The following is a 27155-nucleotide window of genomic DNA, read 5'->3' as shown; positions in this document are numbered from 1 at the left end:
AATTATGTGTGCAGTAGATCCAATATGTGAATGACCCTGGATGTTTGCTCTCTCTGACCTAGTTGGTTATTTTCCAAGTGTTAAAACAATGGTTTGGCTGGATCTTTCAAAGGATCTCAATCCAGCTACTCGTCCTGTCATCCACAGAGAGGTAGATCATAATATTAGAAGGTAAGAGCATGGGGGTGGCAGTCCTGCATGAAGGGGTAGGTATTAAAATCTAAAGCAATCTCTACTTTGGAGTGGTTTACTGTCAGTAAGGGACTGTGGTTAGTATCAATTCAAATCTGATTGCTTGTATTTAGGTTTTGTTGCTCTTTGACTACTAGAGGGATCCTATTGAGCGTGCCTGAGTGTCAATGTTTAATATTTAAAGGTTATTCTTACACTTAACTGCCATTTACTAGTTATCTTGAGGAACTTCCTTGACATTAGACTATACCTAAAATTGCTGCTCTGGATCGGTTTCTAGTTTCATGCTGCTTTTGTTTTTTTTAGCCAGTGAAAAATGCAACATTTTAACTAGACTTTTGGGAAACAAAGGTCACCGTTGCCACTAAGTGTCACTCTGAGCACAAGGTTGGAATGGAATACAGCTTTAAAATATAGTATAGAAGAAGACTACATGATTCTTCCGATAAATCTTCATTCTGACACTTTTCAAAACAAGCCTGCTGGCTTAATTTCCTTAAGACACTGTTTTTCTTACATCTCTTTTGAAAATAACATTTTAAAAATAGAAATTGACATGTAGCTCTGTAGGGATACAAAATCTATTTGGCCACTAATTCAGACATTTTTTCCATCGTCCCACTGCTGCTTTCTATGGTCAAAAATAACTTCTCACAAATTGCTGGCATTTTCAAACAGAAACAGAATGAATCACCTAGTTACCAGAAGAGCAGATGACCAGAGGTAGCTAGTCATATGCAAGGAATTTATATCACTTAAGGAGGTCTCTTTGCCGTTACAAAAAGTAATGAATGAGCTGCCAGTTGAACTTGTGACCATATGATTGGTTTGCAGTGCATACTTTAATAATAATTGACGCTAGGTGGAGCACTTGTTTGAAGTATTGCTTGCGAATGCTGTGTAGTGTTCAGCAAATCCCCTTGCCTCGTGACTTGGTTTCAGTTCATCTCTGGCATAGAAATTGCAAAAGTAGATGAAACTGAGACAAGCAGAAAACAATTTCAGAATTATTGCTCATTTAAAAAAAACCTGTGCAAAAACAAAAGGTCAATGGCCTCGTGGAGCTGATCATTTGTTTTCTGTCCTAACGTTGATGGCTAAGTGGAAGTGAATCCCTTACAGATCAGAAAAGCAGGGTGGGGGGAACAGTTTTAGCTCTTGGAGTTACGTGATATTTGTAAAAATGAATTTGTATGTCTAATTACCACTAGAGCCAAGTGGAGCAACTGTTGAATAGGTTTTCATTGATAGTCTTGGTATGAAATAGAACAAACAGGAAATGTAAGAGTGTAACGAGAACCTCCAGGCCTTACCCACAGTGGCAGAATACAGGAATGCATTGTGTGTGGATGATAGAAGGGATGTTAAATTCTTCAAAGCTTTCATATGTGGGGTTAGTCTCTGTAACGAAACCTCGGTGAAAAATCATCTTGTAATAAAAGAAAGGAAGTGACATTGCAGTAACTGCCGTCCACTACAAGTAATAAAAACAGTCTTATGAAGACAGAAGATGAATTAAAAATGTTGTATCCTCCTTACAACTAAGTGGGCACAGAAGGAGTGTGTTTGGATTCCTTCTAGGTTGGAGATTGAAACACAAAAATGAACTAATCAGCTCTGGGGTTTGTTTGATTGGGCCAGGAGCTCACAAACTGTTCTTCCATGAGTTCAGCAGCTTGGAACTGAAAAAAGACCCATTTGGTCTGACCTAAATGTCAGGTAATTCAGTTTGGGATCTGCTGACTTAAAATCCAAACATCTTGTGCAATAATCACTGGTTAATTAACTTGTACAAATACTGTTGCCAACACCAATCATTCAAAAACCATGTCAGGTCCTCCGAAGTCATGAGGTTGCCGTTAAATCATGAAATTTTAAACAAACAACAAATATGGGGGTTCTTATTTTGCCTCTAGGTTTTGGGTCTTTAGGGTATAGTCAGGTCATGGTGGGTGGTTTTTTTTTGGTTTAAGTCTACATGGCAGGAAAATCTTATTTTTCTTAAATGAAATCTGCAATTTCTTTGTAATCATCTAACTCCAGGAGCTGGGCTTTTAAGAACACCGAATATCCCAAGACTCATGCAAAAGCTGGTAACACTGGAGAGGGTTTTTGTTCAGTTGTGTGGTAATTTTGTGAAGTGGTCACACTATTTCCAAGAATCACCAAACTTGTTTTCATTTCTGCCCCGTGCTGGAATTGGAACAAAGTTACTATTTGGTAATTTTGCAAATGCCATGCACTCACCTGCCTTTCCAGCCTTTGATTGTAAGAACAAATATTTTTAAAAGCTGCCAGAATGGCAGAATGGCAGCCTCCATTTTGTTGTTCACGTATAAAATGTTGCTATTAAATTATTGACTGCCTTTTACTGATTCTCCACTACTTTGCAAGGAGTCTTACCCTTGTCATATGCATCCTTCAAAATTAATGTTAGTAATTAGAAGATTGATGGGTTCCATGTGTGTAGAAAAATGTGAGAAACAAATAAAGAGCTTGCTTCTTTAGCAAGATGGGGAATGTGTTTTCTTTCCCCCCTGCCTGTAATTCTTCTAGCTGAAGAAAGTGTCCATTTCCAGTTTGCATCATTCTTCAGTTTGCATGTCGGCTTACAAGCCTAGAACAGACTAAACAAGGGTCAGTTCTGTCCTGCCCAATATCTGGGATCAGATTACTGTTGTTGACCGGGTAAGGTAGTTGAAAGAAAAATGTGTGTTGAACACAGAATATGATTCAGAAATATATTGAAATGACACCTGTTCGTATGAGGATTGTTCGTGACTCTGTTTCTGTCTCATTTGTTTCCTTCATGCCTTTAAAACCAACTTCCTTTAGCTGTCCTAAGCTATTTACAATGAAGTGAAACATCCTGGAACACATGGATCAACATGGAGCTTAGAAAATTAATTCTGTCTATCACTGTTTGATGGGAACTCCTCGTTAATTTCCACATGGGCTGTATTCTCCTTGATGCTGGAAGCATTTAGACTAAAAACACAACTATGCATTGCAAGAGTCCTAATGGATTAAACTGTGCAGTGCTACCAATTTAGTTGGGTAAATTTCTTATGCTAATTTTCTTAAGTCTTCTCTCCAGGTGAAATCTTGTTTATTTTAAGGGTGCCTGTCATAAAATGTGAGTCTTGTGGGACAAACCATGCTCATGTTTATCTGTCCGTATTAATTGTAAAAATATACAGAACAGGGAACTGAATTCTTAGCAATCATAGAAATATTGTGTGTCTTCCCAGTGGTGTTTAAAGTGGTCATACATCAGAATCTAGACATCTTTTCTGAAGCCTGACTAACATTTGAATCATTATAATAAACCTCTTGCATGAGGTGAAGCAATACACTAGGGAATGGCTTCCTGGCACTTAGTCTTTAAATGTCTATAAGATGTTAGTGTAGTGGTGGCACTTAAACAATATTGAACATTTTAGCCAGCAGAGGTGACTTGGAGTTCTGTCCAGCGAGGGAGGAGAGTAGATGGTTGGCATGATATTTTGATCTTTCAAAGATTGACAAGCTGCATATTTCAAACTCTCTTATGAAAATAAGTTTTGTTTTATTTTCTCAGTTCTGTTCCGCATTGTGTCTGCAATTCAAACTGCTTTGTTGGGAGACCCTACAATAATAAACTTAGTGTATTGTGTTTTCCCAGTCATGCACACATTCTGTTATTTCCTCTGTTCTGTTCCCATATGCAGATCTGAATTTTGTATGTTTCATGTTGCTCTTTGCTCACAAGAACAGGGCAGAGAGAAGGTAAAACATAACACAGCAAACCATGGAAAGGCTGAGTAGGCTTTAATACCATGTCAATTTGAATTGATATTGTAATGTGCTCTTCACTGATCATAAAAATATATCACTGGTTAAAGGAGGAAAGTGGGAGAATGCAGACCTCAGGGCAGATGGGTGCTGAGAGAGGACAGGAGCAGAGTATAAATCCTCACACTTCCTACCTTGCCTCGCATTTCAATTCTGCCGATATGGAACCAGAAATCTGCTTGTAACTGCTACTCTGGGGGCAGACGGGTGTTCTGGGTGGCATCTTTAATTTCCAATAAGTATTCTTGTAAAATGGCTGTATTTTGTTATACTATCACGCCAAAGCCGGAGTTTCTCCTGGAAGTAACACTGTGGCTATGCTGCACGTTTAACGGCACCACATGCATCATCCCCTGGTGACTCTTGTTCAGTTGTGTTTAGAGCGTGTTGTTCATCATCTGGGATTTCCATTAGCCATGCTCTGAGGGGAAAGACTTTACTGAGGTGGGAATAGAAAAGTGCTAAATTAAATGTCTAGGTTCCCGATGTAAAATTAGTGCAAATATGGGAATACAAAATGAGTACATCAAAGCTAGCCCAAACGATTTGGAAAGCTAAAGAAGTCCCAAGCTGAGAAAACTACTTTGTTCTTAACTCCTGCTTTACAGCTTGCATTGCAACTCAGATAATATGTGAAATCATTAGGCATTCTTGGGCCCTAGTGATATGTGGATAGACTGGGTTGATTTCAGAAGAGGAAGGGGAAAAAAACTTCCCAGAGTCAGAAATCTCCATGTGCTCATAGTCTGTACTTATTAGATGAATATGGACTAGCAACCTCTCTGATTCCCAGCTGTTGCAGTTGCTGAAAATGCCTTGGCTTATTAGCCAACTATCTCCGTGCCAATTTTCCCTTTTAGTCACATCTGAAATGAACAGTTTTCTGTGTGTTTAGCTGCCCGCCAGTCCTGAAGATAAAAGGTGCTGTAACTTAGTCTTGCTTTCCTGAGAGGTGTAATGACTTAGTAGATAAGTATGAGATGAGTCGCAGGCTGTGGCAAAGCTAGCCGGCTGTTTCCCATGAGAAACTAGCTCTTGTTTTTCTTATTTATCTTAAATCAAATATAGAATGACACATTTTCCCCTTTTAGTGTAAGGGTTGAGCCTTGTACCAAGTATTAAAAATTCCATATCCAAGGAAGAAAACAAGTTTCTAGCCCACCAGAATGCGTTCAAGATAATCCCCCACCTCTGTGGAACTGGTATAATTTTTCGTCATAAAATGTTTTTAAATTAGAACTAGTCTAAAATTATATCTTCCTAAATAGAAAATGTTAAAATTAGAGCTAGATGGACTTGTGGGGCTAGCATCATTTCAACAATATGAATGATCTGTAAAGAGAGAGCTGAGAAAACCACATTTGATATAGTTCAATGCTCCATAATTTTGTTCATAGCATAGATACCAAAGTGATAAGTAACAGAAATACCATGGATATTTTTGATACTCACTTCCCCTTACCTTAAAGACTTTCTAATATAATGTACATGCTGACATTTTTGAGGATGCGATTTGACTTTATCTTGAAATACATAGCCTTAATTTTTATTCCCCCCTCCTTCTTTTTTTCTTTGAGTGAGAAGGTAGTAAAAAATCTGTACTAATTGCTTCTACTTAAATATATTTTGTACCTATTAAGAAATCTGCGTTTCTGGAGGCTTTAAATGTTGCCTTCCAAAATAACTCGCTACCCTAGAATAACAATGAGTAGATTCTAACTCTGGTGATTGATCAAAGCATTGAACTAAAAATAAATCTAGGGCTCCAAATGTATCCATGGGTTCAAATAAAGCTCCCTTTTATAACAAATCAGGGTTTTTTAGATAGCGATTCCTCTGAAATACTTTTGCCAAAAATAGATTTGCATCAAGTCCTTACTGATGACCACCCCTTGTCTCATTTGATTTATAAATTGCGCAAAAATTTCTAACAAATCACATTCCAGTCTAACCACAGGCTCCTGTTGGTCGTTGTAAGAGTGTGGAGAGCAAATGTTTCTCCCCCTAATCAGCAGGAGATTACTGACTCCAACGTTTTTGCCCCTGTCGGTGCTTGCCCCTGCAATTAAAAAGAAGAAAATAGGGTTGGGGGGAAGAGGAGAAAATTGGTGATTAGATATTATTTAACTTGACATTTTAATGATTCTTCTAGCTGCTTTGACAAACAATGCCTCTACTAAACCTACCAATTTTGCTGTTGCTTATTTATCATACTAGGGATTGGAGTGATTTTAAAATGTATGTCCATTTTAAAAGTGGACCTAAAATTAGACTCAAGCAGCAGGTATTTCTTAATAGGTTACAATAAATTGACCCACCATAAAAATTAACTCAAACTTTGGAAAAGCCATTAATGCCTTTTTTTAAAAAAGAAAATTCGGTGAGCCAACATGGGTACGTGTATGAGATAAAAGTCAAAAACTGTGACTGAGGATTAATATTTAGACTCAAAGAGTAAAAAGAAAACACTTGACAAAAATAGGCTGGTATTTTCAAAGGACCTAGAGGCGCTGGCCATTCTAATTGCATTGAAAGCCAATGAGAATTGGGTACCAACTCCCATTTGTGTCTTTGAAAATCACCTCACCCACATAGTTTGACTATCGCTATTGCTAAATATAAAATAAAATGGCACCTGTCTTTGTTGCAACATTTATCATGTGATCATACCACAGCTCTTGCCCTGTCAAGACCACGTTTCTAGTCCAGTGGTGGGTAACCTGCGGCCACTGGGAGCTGCGGGCAGCCATGCCTGTGGACGGTCAGTGTAAACAAACTGTCTCGCGGCCCAGAGGTTGCCCACCACTGTGTTAGCGATTCAAGGGGAGATTATGGACTTGTGGACCAAGGCATTGTACATTCATAATGGAGGCTCGGTTCTTGAGAATAGATACTGTATGTGGGCTTTGCAGGTCTGACCTGGAACAAAAGCACGTATCCGAAATATCACATGTAGTCTGCCAAACCATGGTATGTTGTCCAGTTGACTTTACTTAAAGCAGCAGAGCTCAGCTGCTTTAAGTAAAGGGCACAAGATTGTTTTGCCTCCTTTACATGGCTAGTTCTGAATTTGAGTACGCCACACTTGATCATCATTCTAAATGAACCTTTTACATTTGACTCCTTATTCCAGTTAAAATGTGGTTTCTGTGGGATCCATAATTTCAACTTTTTTCCATTATAGAATTGTTTGCATTTCAGTGGAAGAGTTGTGCTAAATTGGGTTAGCCGTCAGGTGGCTGGAGGGATGTTTTCAGCTCTATTCTAAAATGTATTTTTCCATTAGCTGCTTCTTGCTTTAGGATTTTTCCTTTTGCAGACTTCAGTTGTTGAAACTGTTAGAGCTGGGTTAATAGGAAGATGTATATTTGAGACAATTAAGGCATCCAAGAGATAGCAACACGTGTTAAAAGATCTGAGGGAACCTAGGATATTAATTGTGTTAAGTTTTATACAGTGAATAGGAGCTATGTGTGTGGGTGGTTTGCTTTTATAACAATTATCCTTAGCAGACCCCTCTATTACATTTTCTTTGTCTTCACTGGCTGTGCTCTAAGTTAAAATGTAGGCTTCTCCAGGCAGGGACCTATCTTAAATTGTCCACCGGCCTTCATTTCAAAATCTCGGCCTTCGAGATAGTGGTAATTTCACTTACGGAACGATGGCAGAGGGCATTACTGTGTTGGCAATTGTACTTTTTTTTTCTTATACTGCTATAAGATTGAAACTAACCGGTTCTGCACTTGCAGTCTTTCATCACAGCTGGCCACAGTTACATTATACTGTGGTATGTCTTCCAAATTTTGTGGAACTGAAAATTGTACTTCTTGATTCACATACCATCTCTGACAACCTTGGCAATGAACTTGCCCTTACCCTCAAGAGACCATGAGCAATGGCACTTGACTCTGGGGTTTTCCTCCATGCAAATTTCCAGCTGAGGAGAATTATGGTGCAGATTTGAATAGCTGGCGCTTACAGCTTGAGGCACAAAACCTTAAAAGGTCTTTTAATGCATGAAGCTATCTGGGTATAGGAGGAAAAAAATCAAGATTCCTTGAGATTTTAGGGCATATCAAGGAACGGATGATCTTATGATTGTCACTGGTCGAGGACTCAAGATCTAGATTCAGTTCCCAGCTCTGCAACCGACTTGCTGTTTAACCTTGGAAAAGTCACTTAATCTTTTCTGATGTTGATTCTCCATGTATAAAAAGGGGATACTTTCTTTTTCTTTCTCTTTGTCTGTCTTGTCTGTTCAGATTGTAAACTCTTTGGGGCAGGGACTGTCTTTTACTATGGATACATACAGGGTCCAGCCTAAGTGACCTCTAGACAGTACTGCAATGCAGATAATTAGTAATTTTTCACCCATTTTACAGTGTCTTTGCCTCACAGAATCAGAACAATTATTTGCTATTTAACAAGTCTGAATCTGCTGTCCGATTGGCTTTACTTCAGTGCAATTTCTTTGATGGAATTGCTCCTAATTTACCATGAAATCAGAACTATAACTTTATTTAAATAATTACAGAAAGTAGTTCAGGTTAGTGCCTATTGAGCATTAGGTCAGTCTCCCAACAAAAGAACAAGGAGAGGTACAGGTAAAAGAATTGGCGTGACAGCAAAGTGGGAATTTTCTTACTTGTTACAGTGGTCTAGAACTGAATAGCCTATGACCGATAGCCAAAGTTACCAATTGAAAATTAAAATAGACCAGATATTTTCTCAGTAGGGCTTTCCCACTCTTTCATGTACCTAAAATAACTTGCTACATATACTAAATTTTGTAATTCCATTGTTCCAGTCGGTTCAGAGAAACTGCTAATATTGACAAGAGTGAACCCAATGAAAAACCACCTCCCAATGTCTAGAGAAGAATTCAGTAAGCTGCTCATTCTCATAGATATTTAAGGTCAGAGTGATCTTCCACTCTGACTTCTTTGCTTAACACAGCCCATAAAATTTCACCCAGTAACTGCAACAAGTCCATAAACTCTCCTAAATAGTCCCTGGTCTCTGTATTAAAATAAATTTTTTAAAATACCGTGTAAAGGGAAAGAGAGCTGTCCAAGCAGTAGGTGTGCATCAAGAACTTTCTTTACCCATTATCGTCACATTTACAGATTTATTCGTTGTATAATAAATGTAATTTCAATTTGATTTTTGTACTGTGATTCCCTGCTGGTCTAATAGACCGTGACTCACTTAAGGAAAAAACAGAGGAAAATTGTTGACAGAATATCTCCCAAAATGATGACAAAAACCCACCATGTAATTAATAGCAGAAGCTAAAGACTGAGCAATTCTTGCTGTCTATGTAAACACAATTGATTATGAATTTATTCTGGTAAGGCTAAGACTTTGGGTGAAATTGAGGTATTTTTATTAAAACAGATTTTTTGCAAACTTTCTAAACAGTTTATACAGTTTAAGCGTGTTCCTGAAACACAGATGTTGGAAGGTGATTTTTAAGCTGATTCTTTGTTTTGAAACTCCTGATGTCCAGCATAAAGATAAATCTGAACTATTTGCACAGATTTATAGTAATTTTACTATTTGATAGTCATACAATGTCAGTTTGTTCCATTATTTAACTATATTGCACTTCAGTTCTTGTACACATTTGAAGCCATCTGTACCTGAGATCTGGTCTCAATAAAACAGGTTTGTAACCTTTAATAGAAGGCAGAGTCCGTGTCAGCTTAATTCTATTCATAATGATACTTGGCACTTGCACAACAACTGAACTTTAAAGCGCTTTACAAACAATCTTCTGAGCACCTCAGTCAGACCGTTCCCATTTTACACATTGGAAACTGAAGCAGAAAGACTGTGACTTGCACAAGAGATGGCTGACGTACTAATTGATATCTTAAGAAAAGAGTGGAGAGAAGGGGAGGAACACTTCAAAATATTGTCAAGCCCAACTAGGCTCAAAACCTAGGTTTTGTAAAACCTGTTTTTGCAAAACTGAAATCAGTAGAAATACTTTTATGGGATCTTTTTTAAAATATTTGAAATAATTGCATTTTTTTGTTGTTGTTAGGATGTAAAGATTCCTTTTCAGTATTTGTATCTCAAACATTGCTGGTCTGTGCCAATGCATGAGAAACGGAAAGACTACTCAGCTTCTTTTATTGTTCATGTGGAATGAAATGGAAAAAAAAACCCAAAACATTGGTTAAAAGTATACTTTGATTTTTTTTAAAAGTTCTCCCAGTTTTAAGTCTACAGTAACACAGGCAAGGAAACGCATTTTAACTTCATAGTCTCTTAAAACTGAAACAGGAGCACTTTAAGTCTTCTCATGTTTGGAGTTGGAGGTTTATTTACTCATATGCATCGGAAGGCTAAGACCATTGTATACAACATTATATACTATGTCTAATGTCAAGTGTGGAAGTCCATTTCCTGTATGCATTTTGTATCCTGATAGGTTTCCTATTAGCAATATTATTTAAGGTAAAGCTAACTCTTGTTTAATGCGCACAAAATGTACTGAAATGTTCTTGTTTGATATATTTTTCAGGGTCCACACATAGCATCAGTTACACTTGCTGCGTATGAATGTAACTCAGTTAATTTTCCTGAACCACCATACCCTGATCAAATTATCTGTCCTGATGAGGAGGGGATTGAAGGATCCATCTCTTTATGGACCATAATCTCAAAAGTCAGGCTAGAGGCCTGCATGTGGGTAAGGTTTAACTTATACAATTTTACCTAAAATAAACATAGCAATGCTGGCTTTTGCTGACAGCAATTACATGTAACTATTCACGTTGGAGGCATGATTTGCTGATTCACTTTAGATGTCTGTATTTGATCTGAGCATCTTAAAAATGTATTAAACAGAAGCAATTGAAAATGGTTGGGTCAGTTATCAGCTCCAGGGTTGGAGTAAGGTTGGGGAAAGAAAGAAATCTTCTATTGTGTTATAAGAATTTCTTCTGTAGAGCTCTATAAAAATCATCTCTGTTTCCAAAGAGTAACTGTTTTTTCTACGTACTTTAGCAGAAAATGCATGACAGTTTTGAGAAACTCAGTGCAAAAGACAAGTTTTTGAAAGATTCTTTGCCCCAGCTGCGCTTGCAGATTAAGGGCTGAATCCTGCAAGCAGTGAGGCAAGTGAGTGACTTCACTCTCATGAATACTCCCTTCGAAGTCCATGGGCATATTCAAGTGAATGAAGTGATTCATATGTTGTGGAAGGATCAGGGCCTAATGTTGTAGCAGATGCCCTGATCTTGGGGTTGCATCGGTTTTCTGTTGAGTTACATGTAGCCTGTTCACATGTTGCGCATTGAAATTAAAAATCAATGTTTTCCTGATGAAAACATTCACTTATAAGTAGGGTGACCAGACAACAAATGTGAAAAATTGGGAGAGGGGTAGGAGGTAATAGGAGCCAAAAATCAGGATTGTCCCTATAAAATCAGGACATCTGGTCACCCTACTTATAAGGCAAAAAAGAAAAAAAAGGTAGCTGCTAAACACTGAAGCACACTCTTAGGACAGGGATTTAGTGAGGTGGACGTGGAAATGTACTCTAATTTTACTTTCGTGTTCACTTCTTTGACTTTTTAAAATTTGTTTATTGAAGAATATTGGTCAGCTAAGATGTATTTTCCCATAAAATATAAACTATTTTGAACTGAAACTTACACAAACACATCTGTTATGAACTGCTTTTATGCCAAAAGGCTTCATTTTACCACTGATGACTTCCTGTTCTGACCATTGGTTTAATTATTAAATACTTGGTTCTCCAATTCAGACATGAGGGATGGAATGGGATCCCTATAGTATGATATCTACGGTAATCTTTTCTAACTTGTTTCTGGAAGCCTTAAAGGTGTGAAAATAACCTATAATAGACTTTATATTTTGGTTATTACAGTTTTAAAACTTGTCAGTGACCCTATCTCCAACAAAGAAGTTAAAGTAGATCATACACATTACAGGTTTATAAGTACAGTGTAAAAATACTTAAAAAAAAATCTTACGAGGAAAGAACTGCAAACCCCCAGCCCTCTCAAAAACAAATACAATATACAGTTTTAATGTTTCCTTTTGCTAACTAGAGAGCAAAATTGCATAAATGTTTTAATGTTAGAAAAATAAGTAGAGTTAACTGAAAATCTCCTACAAACAAGCGTCTATAAGACAGTAAGTTCAGGATTTCTTTTGTTTTTTCCCCACTGCTCTACATCATAGTCTTCATGAAGTTGGAGCAATAAGAATATCATTTAAAATGAAGTTCTAGGGTTGCAAGGAAAACGTAGCTCAAGATAAATGTGCTTGCTGCACATCTTTGTTAATGTATAAAATGACTGACCTAACTGAAAATTAAGTAGCTTAGACCGAAATGAACACACAGTTGCATGCCTTGCAACTGATTGTACCCTATCTTGAGATGAGAGAGAGAACAAGAGGTACCTTCTCAGGCCTTCGTTTGTGCTGCTTGCTGGTTCAGACCAGGGGAATTACAAGACTATCTGAGCAAGCCAAAACGTTTTCTGTAATCTCCTCTTTCTTCCTACCCTCCTCCAAATATATTGTCAGCTACCTTTTTATTGAACTTCGTCTGTGGTAGATTTCCCCATGGGAGCATCTTCAATCTGCGCTGGTGTCTACTATAATGTTATCCTTTCTTGGACTGTTTCATGAATACCTAAACATTGCTTATTAATTTCCTGTAGGTCAAATCAAATTGGCAGCTGCACTGCTGCTTCCATTGTTTTTCTTTCATCTTTACTCCAGTTTGCTTTTATAGAAACCACTGAAGAATTCTTGGTCCTATCACTGTTAAATCCAACATCCTTTTATGTGGAACACAATACTAAATTCCTGAAAAGGAAGTAAATGGACCGACGATTTTAGTAACTCAAAATCTGACAAATAAATAGCAATATTAATTTTGCTCCTTGCAAACTGAAACCAAGAATAGTAGGTTGAATTTTTTATTAGTGCCTGATTATGGGAAACTAACTCATGAAAACTAAAAAGGTATGAACTACACCTCTACGCCGATATAACGCTGTCCTCGGGAGCCAAAAAATCTTACCATATTATAGGTGAAACTGCATTATATTGAACTTGCTTTGATCCATTAGAGTGCACAGCCCCCCCACTCTCGCCTCCGGGGAGCGCTGTTTTACCATGTTATATCTGAATTTGTGTTCTAGGGGGTCGTGTTGTAGTGGGGTAGAGGTGTACCAATTTCTAGTAATCTCTACAATCTGAAATTGTCAATACAGCTGTTCAAAATTCAAACACAAAGGGGCTATTAGAGGGAGCCTTTTGCATTGTCTAATTCTCAGGTTCCCCAGCTCATTGGGTGACCAGGGACCGGAAGTGTTGCTGACAGCATCCTAGTGCCCAATGAGGGAGTGAAGCAACATTACTAAACACTAATTTCCTTTAGACAATTAGTGTGTAACCATGTGGAGTGGCTCCAAAGTGGATCCTGGCCCATCCTCTTTGATCAAAAGGTGACAATCAGTATAAAATGGGCCTCACCAATCCTGGCTTGCAGAAGGTGTTTTTAAAGGGCTTTCAGCCTGCTGGGGGGTAGGTCAGTTTTCAGAGCCTTCCACCTCATAGAAGCTAGGAATTGAATAGCACCTAAAATGTGTTGCATCTCTTTTTTGTGTTTTTTATTAGACATTATCTGAAAAGGTAAAAATGTAGAATCTCTCAGGATTGACAGATCAGGCAGTCTGTGTCTTGACCAGAATAAAGTTTAAAAGAAGCTTTCTAGATGACTGGTTTCCCAGTTTAACTGTATGTATTTGTGCAAAAGAATATTGATTAGCACTTGCCTTTCTAATCCCTTGTTGATCTAGGGGAACTCTAAGCAAATGTCAGATGTAAATTTTAAAAGTAAGAGTAAACAGCCATGTTTGCAAAAGGTAGTATATAGTTGTTGGTTTGGATCACTTAAATGCTTCCTTTTTTTACATATTAAGGCAATCTGTCTTGAGTAGACATGGACTCATATGATCTCATTGTACTTTTGAGATGTGTTGTAACAAAGACGTTGTGATTTAACCAGGGGTGAAAGTAACTTAAAGGACTTACTGGTATGCTAGAGGCCTGCACACGGGGGCATGGCCTCAACTGGAAGAGGCGGGGCCTTTAAATACCTGGGCCCTTTAAATCAAGTTTTAAAGGTCATGGGGCTCCGGCTGCAGCTGGGAGTCCCGGGGCCTTTAAATCACCCGCAGAGCTACCAGCTGCAGAGGCGGCTGGGAGCCCCGGGGTTCAGGGGCAATTTAAAGGGCCCAGGGCTCCGGCCGCCACTACCACAGTGGAGCCCCATGCCCTTTAAATGACTGCCGGAGAGCAGCTGCTGCCGCTACGCCAGGGCTCCAGCAGGAGGGCCTGGGAGGCAATTTAAAGGGCCCTGGGCTCCGGCCGGTGCAGGGAGCCCTAGGCCCTTTAAATCACTGCTGGAGCCCTGCTACCGCTACCCCAGGGCTCCGGCAGCTGGGCTTGAGTGGCGATTTAAAGGGCCCGGGGGCTCCCCACAGCGGCTGGAGTCCTGAGCCCTTTAAATCACCGACGGAGTCCTGCCGCCGTTACCTCAGGGCTCTGGCAGTGGGGCTCGGGTGGCGATTCAAAGGGCCTGGGGTGCCGGCTGCTGCAGGGAGCCCTGGGCCCTTTAACTCGCCAGCCTGAGGAAGCCGGTCCAGTCCAGCACAGCATACTGGCTCTTGCCGGTACACTGTATCGGACCGTATTGGCTTACTTTCACCTCTGGATTTAACCAATTTAAGGAAAGTTCCCTTCTAGTACACACATGAACCTTTCCTTCATTAACAAAATGAAGCCAAGCAAATTGGCACATAGTTGTGAAGCAAACATTACTTCTGTTGTTCTTGCATCACCTTGAGAACATAATCCCAAATGATTTTTTCTGAAAAATAGCTATAACTCTTTCCAAGCTTAGCTTTCCATGTATCAGAAATAGACAGGCTAATGATGTTTTGGTGGTGTTGTATTCATGCAGATTTGTTACACATGTGGCCAATAAGAAGACAAGCATATGAGGGATGTGTATTTATACACTACACAAACAGGGAGTTTGAGTAATAGTACAACTAATGTATTTTTTTAGTGTTTAAAATCAAAGCAGCTGGGATTCTTCCCTACGTACAGCTGCATACAGAATATGAACAAAGGAAACTGAAGGACTTTATGCTGCTTTAAAGGAATGTAAAAGCATTTGTCACTTGCTAATGGTTCTTAGTAAGACATCTGCATGTGGCTAAGGTTTAGCACTTTTCCAACAAAACGCCCAACTATTGTGCTATTACCTGTCCTATATTTTAAACCATTTGCATTTAATCCAAGGTCCTGTTTCATTATCCTCTGTTTATCTCTCTGTCTAATTCTGTTTTTTTAAACTAAAACTGTATTTACTCACAAGGCTGAAATGAGTCATTTGATGTCCCGAGAAAACCAATCATTTTCCTGCAGTGAAAAGGCAACCCTACTCTGATTCTTATTTCTCTTGGCTTTCTTGACCCCATTTTGTGGACAGATAAAATACAAGATAAGTTACGGTCTGCTCTGCAATATTTTCATTTGCTCAAACTGTAATAGAACTTGAGGCAATGTGCCAAGTCTCAGGATGGACAATTCAGCTATATTACAACTCTACAGAATTATAGTTTGGGTGGCGGGGAGAACGCATGTGGCTAAACTAAGGGTACGTCTGTACTAACCGCTGGATCGGTGGGTAGTGTTCGATGTATCGGGGATCGATTTATCGCATCTCGTCTGGACGCAATAAATCGATCCGCTAATCGACGCCTGTACTCCACCTCGGCAGGAGGAGTAAGTCCAGTCGATGGGGGCGCCGCGGCAGTTGACTCGCTGCCGTGAGGATGCCAGATAAGTCGAACTAAGCCACTTCAACTTCAGCTATGTGAATAGCATAGCCGAAGTTGCGTATCTTAGTTTGGAACCCACACCCACACCCACCCCCACACCCACCCACCAGTGTAGACTAGCCCTAAGAGAGGGGGAAAAATGTAGTTTCTCATGGTAACTTAGGTAACGTTTGAAGCTGGGAGAACTTTGTGTATCTGGTAACAATAATAAGCTTCCATTGGAAACAAGTGACTCGTGCAGTTCTGGTGGGATAAACTTTATACACCTCTACCCCGATATAACGCAACCCGATATAACACGAATTCAGATATAACACTGTAAAGCAGTGCTCCAGGGGGGCGGGGCTGCGCACTCCGATGGATCAAAGCAAGTTCGATATAACGCAGTTTCACCTATCACGCAGTAAGATTTTTTTGGCTCCCGAGGACAGCGTTATATCGAGGTAGAGATGTATGTATTTGTGACTCTTATTATGAGTATTTTTTAACTTTCCAAGAAAAATTGTGAACATCAGTTGAGCTATTTTAAAGAGCTCTAATCAAGAACAATGAAATTAAAATCATTATTCTCTTCCCAGGGTGCTGGCACAGCTATTGGAGAACTGCCTCCTTATTTCATGGCCAGAGCAGCCCGACTCTCTGGTGCTGAACCTGATGATGAAGAGTATCAGGAATTTGAGGAGATGCTGGAACATGCAGAGGCTGCACAAGTAAGAACACTGCAAAACATTAGAATGCGTTTAATTATCACAAAACACAGCAAGATTAAGATGCAGCGGACAACAGTTCCATTGAAGCAAACATGCAAGAAAGCAACCAATATGACTTTGTGAGGGGCTGCTCATAGGTTAGAAAAGAACCTGCACTGGATACAGAGACATGTGGAGAAAACCAAACAAGAATTTATAGTCCGTTAAGGCAGGGATATGTTAATGTAGACAAAAAAAATTAGGGCAAACAATGGCTTTTACAAATACAAAAAAGTTCTACAAATATAGCAAAGGAAGTATTAGAGGGAAGGTGAGGCCCACTAATAAATGATGTAGGAGTCATTAAACCAACTGTGATTATGAAATAGCTGAACTGCCAAACTGTTTCTTAAATCTCTCTTAACGAGGAGATAATCGCCAGCCAACTTGTTTTCACTGGATGATACTCACCTGCCTTGCCACTAGCCGTTTGTGCTGCCAGTGTCTTGGCCGATTTAACCTGAGGAAACATTCTTCCTGATGTTGAAAAGCAACCAAGCTGCTTTGAATCTTTTTGTTCTTAGCCTTTTTCAATTCAGTTTTATTGATAGATCTCTTACAACTTGCATTGCCTCATATTAGATCTTAATTGAGTATATGACTGTTAATAGCTTTCTGTTCAGGTCAGCAGTCTGTGTGCCTTAGTTCAGAAACTATTTAGTTTCTAAATGTATAATTCTGAGGGGGAATTCTCAAAAATGTCTTGCTGCTGAATTTCTCCTTTGCATTCTGCTTCCTTTTTACTCCTGTTTGTTTGTCTACTGAACCACTAGGTGGAAGTGGGTCACGATAGATTTTTATATGAAGGAATCAAGCTAATGTTATCTACTATGCACTAGAAAAGCGTTTACTCTGCATTCTCTTTGACCAACCCTTTACTGTAGCAAAAAAACCACCCAGTCTTGACTTTTAAGAAGTATAAATGTTTCTTAGCCTCTCTTTTGATAAGTTATTGCATGCAGGAAAAAGTAGTCCCAAGAGAGAGAGCATTTGGATAAACCCAAGAATCTCTGAAAAGATTCTTCTGAAAAAGCCTTAGGTTTCCTTGGACTTGTCTGCAAACATTAATTCTAGTCTAATAATGTTAATCATAGTATTTAATGCTATCTAACTTGCCAGCACTTCAGGACAAGCACCTCATCTTAATACCTATTCAGGAAAATGCCTAACACATTGGCACTAGATAAATAATAATAGTAAATTAAGAGATCCATCTTTTAAAAGGCCTACGGCCAAAAATTCACCTATTTTGACTTTTGCCCCATTGCTAGGTGTTAATTTTACAAACCAATCCTTGAGCCATATACATATTTAAAAAATCCCAGCAAAACACACAACCAATCAAATACATGACTCGAAACTGAACTGCTGTCCGTATTTATTTACTGTGACTCTCCCAGCAAGTTATATGAGATTTTTAAAGTTCTAGGTGCAGCCAAGATTGGTTTCCAAAATGCATGGTAGGATTCTTGGATACAAAACCTTTGCTAGTGAGAACTATGTCAAGATAGACCAAAAATACCCTTAACTACAATGACTGTGTGATTGGTGAACAAGTGAAATTGTGTCGTTCGTTGAGAATAAATAACGTTGTATTTATCAGTGCTTTGATTTCATTTTCTCAGCAATCGAGTTTGGATTGAAGCGCATTGTTTTCAGGATGACATTTCTTAAAACTTCACTTGCAGTTTGATGCCTATAAGACACTCCAGCGTGAGGCTATAACAATCTGATTAAATTGTAGTACGGTTATTAAACTAATATTCCAGTATTTAAGATTGGACAGTAATTTCCACTCGCTAATATGACTTCCTTTGTGATTTTGGCTTTCTATCATGTTTTTGTTAGATATCTGTGAGAGGCACGCATGAATGTCTCATCCTACGGCCTTGAGCAAATCCTGGCATCGTTCGCAAAAGTGAAGCACTGCACAATCACTACTTCATGTGCAGATTAAAGTCTCCTTATAATTGCTGAATAGCAATGTTTTTGTTACCTAAATCAGCTTGCCTCACTATCCAATTCTGATCCTCAGTGCCCAAGGGTATAGAGAACATGGCAATCCGATGCCAATGGAAAACTACAAATGTTTGGCGCCATTTAACACTGAAAGGAATCCTTTCAATATAAAGGCCTCTCTCCTCCCCACTTATTTGGGAAGTGTGAAAATAGGTGTGTTGTATTAGAGAATAGCTTCCTCCTTTAGTTCTAATGAGCTGCTATGGCCGCCTACAAAGCAGAGCCAAATTGCTTGGCATTGTGCATGTTTTGTATGTTTTTTTTTATTTAGAAAATTTGTCACTACTGTTTCTGAGAAATACCATCGTTTTTGTAAAACAGATGAGGATACTTGTGGCATTCTGTCAAGTAATATCCAGTCTGTGTGATTGACAGAAGAGGAAAAAAAATGTTATCTGTGGATTTTAAAAAAGACTAAAGGGAAAAAAATGATTTAAAATGGGTTATACAGTATGATGGGTTAGACCAATCATTCCATTAAAATTTGCATAGGGGAAGAATATTGTCTCCCTAAAGTTAAAGAACGTATTTGAGCAGGTTTCTTTCATAAACCGTCAGTCCAAGTGATCTGGCTCCTTGAGTCACTTTTTGAGAGAAACCATGAGCTGGCTAATGTGTAACTTTCTGTTTTTGTATTTTTCCATTAATATATTTAGAAAAAGCCCCTCATCTCAATGGAACACCACTTCTTCTTTTTTGTTTGTCAGTTACAGTTAGTGTAAGTTAACTAAAGAGAGCTTCACGTCTTCTGTTGCTTCACATGTCGCCTTTTATTCTGCTTGGTCGTCTTGTTGGCAGTACTGTAATTCTGCCTTGGCTAATCAGGATTGCTTTTTCACGGAACACTACAGTAAATGCAAAGCACGGTTGGTTGTATAACTAAACTAACTTGGCCTGTGATACGGTAAATATTTCCTCTATATATTATGAATTTTATTTTTTATAGGATTTTAATAGTGGTTTTTCCAAAGGCTTTCGTTTCTGTTCTGTCCAGTTAAGCACCAGTGTCCTGAAATTTTCTATCAGAGCTCCCCACTCTAAGGATGAGGAATATCACTAGTGAAACCTTTCAAACCAACCTCTCAATTAGGGGAAGTTGAATCTACTACTCAGTGCTGGAGCAGCGCATGGGCAATAACAGTGCACATGTAACTGTACAGTTTCCTATAGATACTTTTTGTCTCTGTTTTTGCCAGTATGATAGTTACCGATTGTAAAGGATTTTCTGACATCTGCATCTCTTTTTATATCGTACTGAACAACTTAAAAGCTGATGAAGTTTGTGGTGAAAACAAAGCTTAATGCAACTTAATACAACCCTGTGAAAGTACAGAATGCGTGGGCCCTTGCGATACCATGCTGCTCTCTACTAAGAGGAGAACATAACTAAAGGGGGCCTGAAAGCTAATTAAATCATCTTTGTACATCTGATCGTTAGTGACTTTGTGTGTTTGGATTCATATTTAAGTGGCATATTCTTTAAGGACTAATGATTTACACTTCGAGTGCTTGCGCTTTGCTTCTGTGCACTGCTGTGTGAGCCAAGTTTCCCTGTAAAAAAAATATTTTCTAGTTGCCTGTGTTACTATCGGTTACTTGCTGTTTGTTTACTTTGCAAATTATGTTCTGGCTTCCTTTAAAGAATACAAACTTGAAAAAGGGTTAATACCATATAAACCCTGAGATAAAACAGGACTCATTGTAAATGATTGAGTGCCATCTGTGCACTGAGCATCAGCCGTTGCTGGGACCTGTTTTTGACTCCACTGAACCTTTACTGGTTGTGGTTTGTCTGGCCATCACATGACTTCTCTGAAAATTCCCCCTCCCCTCCATTTCCAGTAAACTGTTTGAACAGGAGTGACTCAGAGTGAAACCAGCTTCCCTGTAACCACAGGGCCTGTTAAAGAATTTGTCAACGTGGACTCTAGAGGGTTTGTATTAAAGTTCGCTGTAACTGCTTTGGTTTGTATTGCGTCAGGAGTTCCATAGAACAACTTCCTGCCTGAAGAGTATGTTGCTTGTCGGCAATGAGTTAAACTGATGAACTCCAAGATACTGGCCAGTAGATATGTGTGAAGCCCATCTTTCTAGCATTTCTTCAAGGCTTTGTGCTTTGAGTTGGGTTGCTTTTCCACACCTTAATGTAGAGTTTCTCGTCTCAGAAAAAAGAGTGCAAAGTACACCACCACACCCAGCCATGGTTGCTGTGAGGACAGGAGCACTGTATGTTCTGACACGGCACGGTGACTTCACTCCCATGGCATGAATAAGTCGAAATGTTATGTAATTACCAAAGTAGAGCTGATCTGTGATTAAATTAAATTTTGATCTGTTTCTTGGGTAAAACAAAATTAACCATCATGTTCAGATATGACTTCTCTAAAAGGCTTCCTTGGTTGCCAGCTTGTTGGATTGAAAGGTTATTTTGTTGCCTTGGTTTTTTGCAAGACATTTTTGTGCTTAAAATAGTGCATGGGGAGTTGTAAAGAAAATGGAAGTGCAGCAAGAACAGTACAGTGGAAATCTTGACATTTTTCCTTCCCAGAAAGTATTTGTTTGGACCCAATTCCAAATGCCATTCTTCATCTTTCTTTTAGTCTTCCAGTTGCCCCCTTCCCTCATCAGCTTCCTGTCTTTATTAATTGTGCTGTACAAGAAAGAGATTGTCAGTGTTTGGTCTAGGCTTCCTAATGGGTGGCCACCAGGAGGCTTGTCTGCACATTGTGCATTCCTGAAGTTTGATGCATGCATTTGTTAATACATGTATGGGAGGTTTTTTTTAACCCTTTCACCTTGGGCCAGAATTAAAAATATAACTTCACACTGATCTAACTCTGGTGAAGCTTCCCCTTAAAAACAGAAACTTTCTGTGAAATACAGGGCTTTATAGTGAGCTAAGAGTGAAATTATTTTTCATGGGCGAAAGAGCCTACTAAATAGCAGTATCGTCTTTAGTATCAACTTTGAGATGAATAGTAGATTGTTCTGGGCTTTGTAAAGGATCAGTGAAAACTTTGAGTTTGGAAACCATATTAAAGAGGACTTCCCAAGAAAAGGGGGCAATGAAGGGTTAATATAGCCAGACTGTTGACAATAGAAGCTATGAGTAATAACATAAGCCTTTTTTCTTGCTTGATTTCTTTGGTTATAGGCAATAAATATAGCAGTCTTGTGCCGGCATTGTTCTATTCATTTGCACACCTGTTTACAGATAAGGAAAAAATAACCAGTAGGAAGCATTAGGTTACCTTTGTTTAAACTAATTTAAAGATGTCTTTCCAGTTTTCTCTTTGAAATGCCCTTTGCAAAATGCAGTAGAGGCTCTATGCACTAAAACTTCTTTACATGCTTCTATGTTTTTTAAATCTGGAACATGCAAATGAATAATTTCCTAATACAAAGTCACCAAGTTAGAAATCTTGATCACCTTGAAATGGCCTGGCCCACTATCAGCATTGAAAGCAGAAATTAGTCCAGTGACAAATCTCATGTTATTTTGCAATAAAAGCCCATCATGCCAAAAAGAGTCCAATGTGAGTTTCTGATGTCGCGAGCTGCTATCATATAGCAATTGTGAACGAACAGTTAGTTTGAACTCCGCCCTTGAATGTTCATGGGGAGTTCATGTTGCTGTCACTGAGCGTTCCATGTACATATCTCAGGACACAATTTGTCCTTAACACTTGATGTATAGTACTGCAGTCTCAGATGAGATTAATTCTCCTTATGTTCTCTGCAGAATAATCAGTAACTACTGCATAAATCTCTGAATCTTAGTTTGCATTTTCTGGGAAGCTGGTATCCAGTCAGAAATTTCTGATCATGATCTCTGTTCCTCTTCAAATCAGATGTATAAGCTGTGCTGTCTCCCTTACCCAGGATTTTGTTAGCTTCCTTTAGGACTCCCCTCTAATTTTAATCAGGTTCATCCCATTTTGTATGTGGATTGTATTTGGGAAAACATGCTACACCTCAGAAAAGGAGCTTCTAAAAGATGGTTTGGATTATAAAAGCTTCAAGCAAGTTCATTTTTCTACTCCTTTCCATATGAGGGTCTGTTCTGTCAAACAGAAGAACACCCCAATGTTCAGTGTATAGGATAGAGATCAAAGGAGATGCTTGAAGTACCACCCAGCCCTTCCCCCCGACCCCCCAGTGGGAGCCTGCAATAAATAATAGAGATTAATTCTTGTGTCATCAAGAAAATGGCTACATTTTTTTCTTGTTCCAAACACTGTTTAAATCCTTACCCTTGTAGGAGAGTGGTATGCAGACCACTTCTCTTTAAGTCATCTGGCAGCCATGTCTGCTTCCCATGAATAAAAAGTGGCAAGATATGCTGAGCGCTGTACATCCTCTGCCGATAAGGCTTATTGGGGGAGCCCTTGCATGTAGGGAGGCTGGTCAGCTGTGTAATAGGTTTTTGCCTGTTTTTAATAATTTAAGTGTCTTTGTTGCTGTGTTTTTGTTTTGAGGTTTTTGTTGTTTGTTTGTTTTTTCCCCTGATTTCGAGTTCCTTGTAAAGGGATAAAATATGTATTTTTAATGCTGGTGATTTTTTTAAATTTGGATTTGTCTGAGGACGAAATAGCATTGCACACTATGCTCATCCGGTTATCCAAAATTGCTTCCTTCCTTATTGTGGGCGTTCAGGGGTAGGTAATCAATCTCCCTGCATTCCAGACACAAAGAGCCTTTGTTACAATAACTAGATCTTGCTCAAATCCTGTATTTTTTTTTTATTTTAAATTTGGATAAGACAAGATTTTCAGGATGTCCTGCTGCTGCTAGTTACACCAGCATGCTAGATCAGCTGCCTGTGGCCATGGGAATCTGATTGTAGCCTTGGTATGGATGAACCCTTAATTGCTATATAATGGTGTTTGAGCAGCCTCCACCTTGTTCAGATGCAGTATCAATAGAGAATATTGATGTAAGCCCATTCAGAGAGGAAGGGGACAGAATGGGGTTTGGGGGTCACTGCCTAATGTGTGGGAATGAGTCTGGCAGGTTTTCTATACTTCCCTGTTCTTTACTAGTAGAGCAGTGGTGACTAACTTAACAGTGGTCTGACTTCTCCTTGTCCAGAACAGTGGCCTGGCTGCCTTCTCTACCAGGTGACAAATATAGAAAAAATGCTTAGTTGTCTTGCATGGAACAAATTCCAGAATCCACACACTGCCAGATCTCTCGCAAGACGTGAACCTCTGGAATAACTGGGTATAGACCCCATGTACCCTTAATTCCTTGATGAGTGAAATAATACTAAATTGTATGTAATATCTATATAGCACTTTACATTTTCAAAGTGCTAGGTGCTGAAGTGGGTAAGTCATGTAATGCTCCAGCCCCGGTCTGAGATGGGGAGCGGAGCACACTGAGGGCTAGGGATGTGGTAAAACATGCTAGTGTACTAGAGGACAGATCTGATAAGACTCTGAAACGACATGCTTCTTCCTCTTCCCTTAAACTGTTTCCTTTAATTGTGTTTCATTCTTTGCATAATTTCTTTCTGTTGAAATGAAACAGTAGAACTTTTTTTTTTTTAATTCAGAAGTGAGAGAGCGTCGGATCCAGCTGGCGAGAAGTGCCAGAGCTCAGTTTGTGAGAGTTCCCACTCGCTTTGAGCTCTGACCTAAACGCATTCAGCCCCATGGATCATTGCCATAGAACTGGCGCTGGATTGCTGTTATCTTGCGGCTTGTAAGGCAGGTTTTGGAGATGCTGTGGATTTTGGTGTTCTAAGAATTTGTTCTGGCTGTTCACAAGTACATTTGCTAGTCCTTATCCCAAGATGCTTGGTGGATGGGGGAAATTATTCCAAACCCTTTCTACTCCAAGATGGACAGAGTAGTGAAGAAAATTTAGCAAGCCTCTTATTTATGCCAAAGAGTCTAATTAAAACAGAACTCTTCATTCTCTTGCTACTATGCTTAGGCAGTTAGCAGTAAATTGTGTAGCATTCATTTCACTGATCAACCTACATCCGCAAATTTTAGTGAGAGCTCTTATTTTTCAAACAAGGGGTTACTGTTGGTAAGGGTCCTATTTCTGCTCAAATGCAGGTTTAAAATAGCAAATATATTGCCTTGGCCATTACAAGGAAAACCTCATTTCATTATGTTCTGGCCTTTTCTACCTAGGTATCTATCTGTCTAGTTATATATGGCCTTCATCACTATAATGTCTGAGAGCCTGCACTGTAACAACATTAGTATCCTATGCGGCACTCTCAGCCCCTTTTCTTTTTAAGAGTCACCTTCAAAACTCCTGTGCTGTAAGGGCAATGAGGCTAAATGTGTTTCTCATCAGAGAACTCCCCTCCTCCCCCCCCCCTTTTTTTTTTAAGGGGTGCGAACTGAGTTTAGGTACTTTCTCTCTTAATATGTGATGCACCAAAATTAGGCCTTGTTCCATCATCCTGAGTGAATTGGCAGTATCTTCAGATAATGTGGAAGCTACATGAAAGGCATTAATGTGAGCAGATTTGCTGGTGGAAATACATTGGTATAGTTCTTAAAACGCACACCCAGTTCTTGTGTTCCTCCAAACCTTTGTCACATTTTGACACAGATAATTTTATATGTTAGTAGCTTGTTGGCCTTTTATTACTTAATTATTTCTTTGATCTCCTTCAACATCATGTACTGAGTGTCCTTTTCCTGATCAGTAAGCTGATAGTGTAATTTAATTGCCATATGTATATTCTTATTAGTTGGGATTTGCATCTATACAGTATCTACTGCACGGTCACCCTCTTCTAAAAATATTCTCAGTAAATTACCTAAACGATTTCATAGATTGTGTAACTCCCCGCTTCCACGACCGTATCGGTCCTTTCATTATAGCTCATAACCAGGTGTTGTAGTTAGGCCAAGGTCCTCTTCCATTACCAGTCATTCTAGTTTATCTAGTAGCTTCTTACATTGGTGTATAGAAATTGATCCTTTTTGTTTTGTCTAAGTGCCCATTTTTATTTGGGCTCCTTAGTATGATTACTCTGTTACTTTTCTAGAATTTACCTCTGTTCTAAACCTGTACTCTTCTCTAGGTACTTATGTGGCTTGCGTCATCTTAGTACCCAAGAGTCTCCTGTTCAGCCAGAATTTCTGTTCTCTCCTTCACTGTACAATTGTATTAGGGCATCCCTAGCAGGTGCCTTTGTCCAGCTTCAGTGCTTTTTGCACCTGTCAGGTTTCCTTTAATTTCTAGTTTAAATAATCCTCCAAATCCTTGTTAATTTTCTGTTCCAGCAGTCCGGCTCCATGTCTGTTAAATGGATCCCATCCCTCTTGTACAGGTTCGCCCTTTCCGTAAAGAGTTCCTTTTGTGATAAATATGTTTAAACCTCTCCTCTTTTCAACATCTTCTCATCCAGATTCTGAACGTTCCCCCATCTCGTTGTCCCTTTGCATAGAACTGGAAGCATTTCAGGGAAGCCTACAATAGAGGACCTGGACAAAAGCTGCCTTCCTGGTAATTTAAATGTAGCTTCCAGTATCATTCTCCTGCGCTTTACTGCATCATTGATACCATGTGTACAAGGACTAGAATCCCCCTCCCTAGCACTTACTGGAATTTTTTTTTAGATGGGTCATGAGATCTGCCACCTTCACACCTGGCAGGTGAGTCACAAACTGTTTTTATGGTCACCAGATAACCAGCTATTGATATGTCCAAGGATAGGTCATTCATTCACCAGGGCCTGTGCATCTCACAACAGTATTCTGAACTCCTGGACTCTCTTCCTTGGCATTTTGAGGAAGAATCAGCTGCCTCTACTTCTACTGGAAGCTGGGTCCCAGATGAGGACTTTGACCTTCCATTCCATTTTAGCTCTCTCCCACTGAGAGACTGGCTTCCTCACTTGGGGGATTGAGGAAAGCAGCTTGGAGATGGCCCCACTCCACGGTGTGCCTATTTCCTGTCTTTTTAATAAATCTCTCCCTCTCTTACTCCAATTTAACAACTCTGGCCTTAAGCGGCTGCCCATGGGGTCTGGAAACTATGAGCTCTCCATCAGCTGCATTACATACTCAATTTGGCCACAAGATGAGTAGTTCTGTATCCTTCAGTCTGTACAGTACAGGGGGCAGGCAGCCTGTACACTGGTATACTCTGCTGCTGATTTTCTATTTCCATAGTTCAATGGGGTTTTTAGTTTGCCAGCATGTATTGGTTTGAACAGAATCTTTATTAGAAGCTCCGTACCTTGGTTAATTTAACAGATTTCCTTTGCAGTAGTCCATTAACTAATTAAGCTGCCTATTCCCACTCAATCTAAACTCCCTACTCCTCATCGGTGCCTCTCCTCTCTCTTTGGCCCTTTTAGGAAGTCCATAGTGTGTACACGTGAATTGGCAATGTGGCAGTTTGATACCATGTTGGATAGATCCATTTTTGTCACTTTAAATCTCTTTTCTAACTTCCCTCTAAAATGCAAAAGAATGGTGCA

General features: G+C 39.3%; 1 protein-coding gene across 6 annotated transcripts in view; it reads left to right on the top strand.

Moving 5' to 3' along the window:
* Window positions 1–27155, top strand: part of VMP1 (vacuole membrane protein 1) — an 83967-nt gene that overhangs the window by 26448 nt on the left and 30364 nt on the right. For all 6 annotated transcript variants that reach the window (XM_039507390.1, XM_039507391.1, XM_039507388.1 and 3 more), the window contains 2 exons: window positions 10559–10726; window positions 16508–16639. In XM_039507390.1, the coding sequence (XP_039363324.1) occupies window positions 10559–10726; window positions 16508–16639 (300 nt within the window). The remainder of the gene's footprint in view (window positions 1–10558; window positions 10727–16507; window positions 16640–27155) is intronic.

Source organism: Mauremys reevesii, linkage group 20 (assembly GCF_016161935.1).
Source record: "Mauremys reevesii isolate NIE-2019 linkage group 20, ASM1616193v1, whole genome shotgun sequence".
Lineage (NCBI taxonomy): Eukaryota > Metazoa > Chordata > Testudines > Geoemydidae > Mauremys > Mauremys reevesii.
This window is presented reverse-complemented; position numbering and strand designations above follow the sequence as displayed.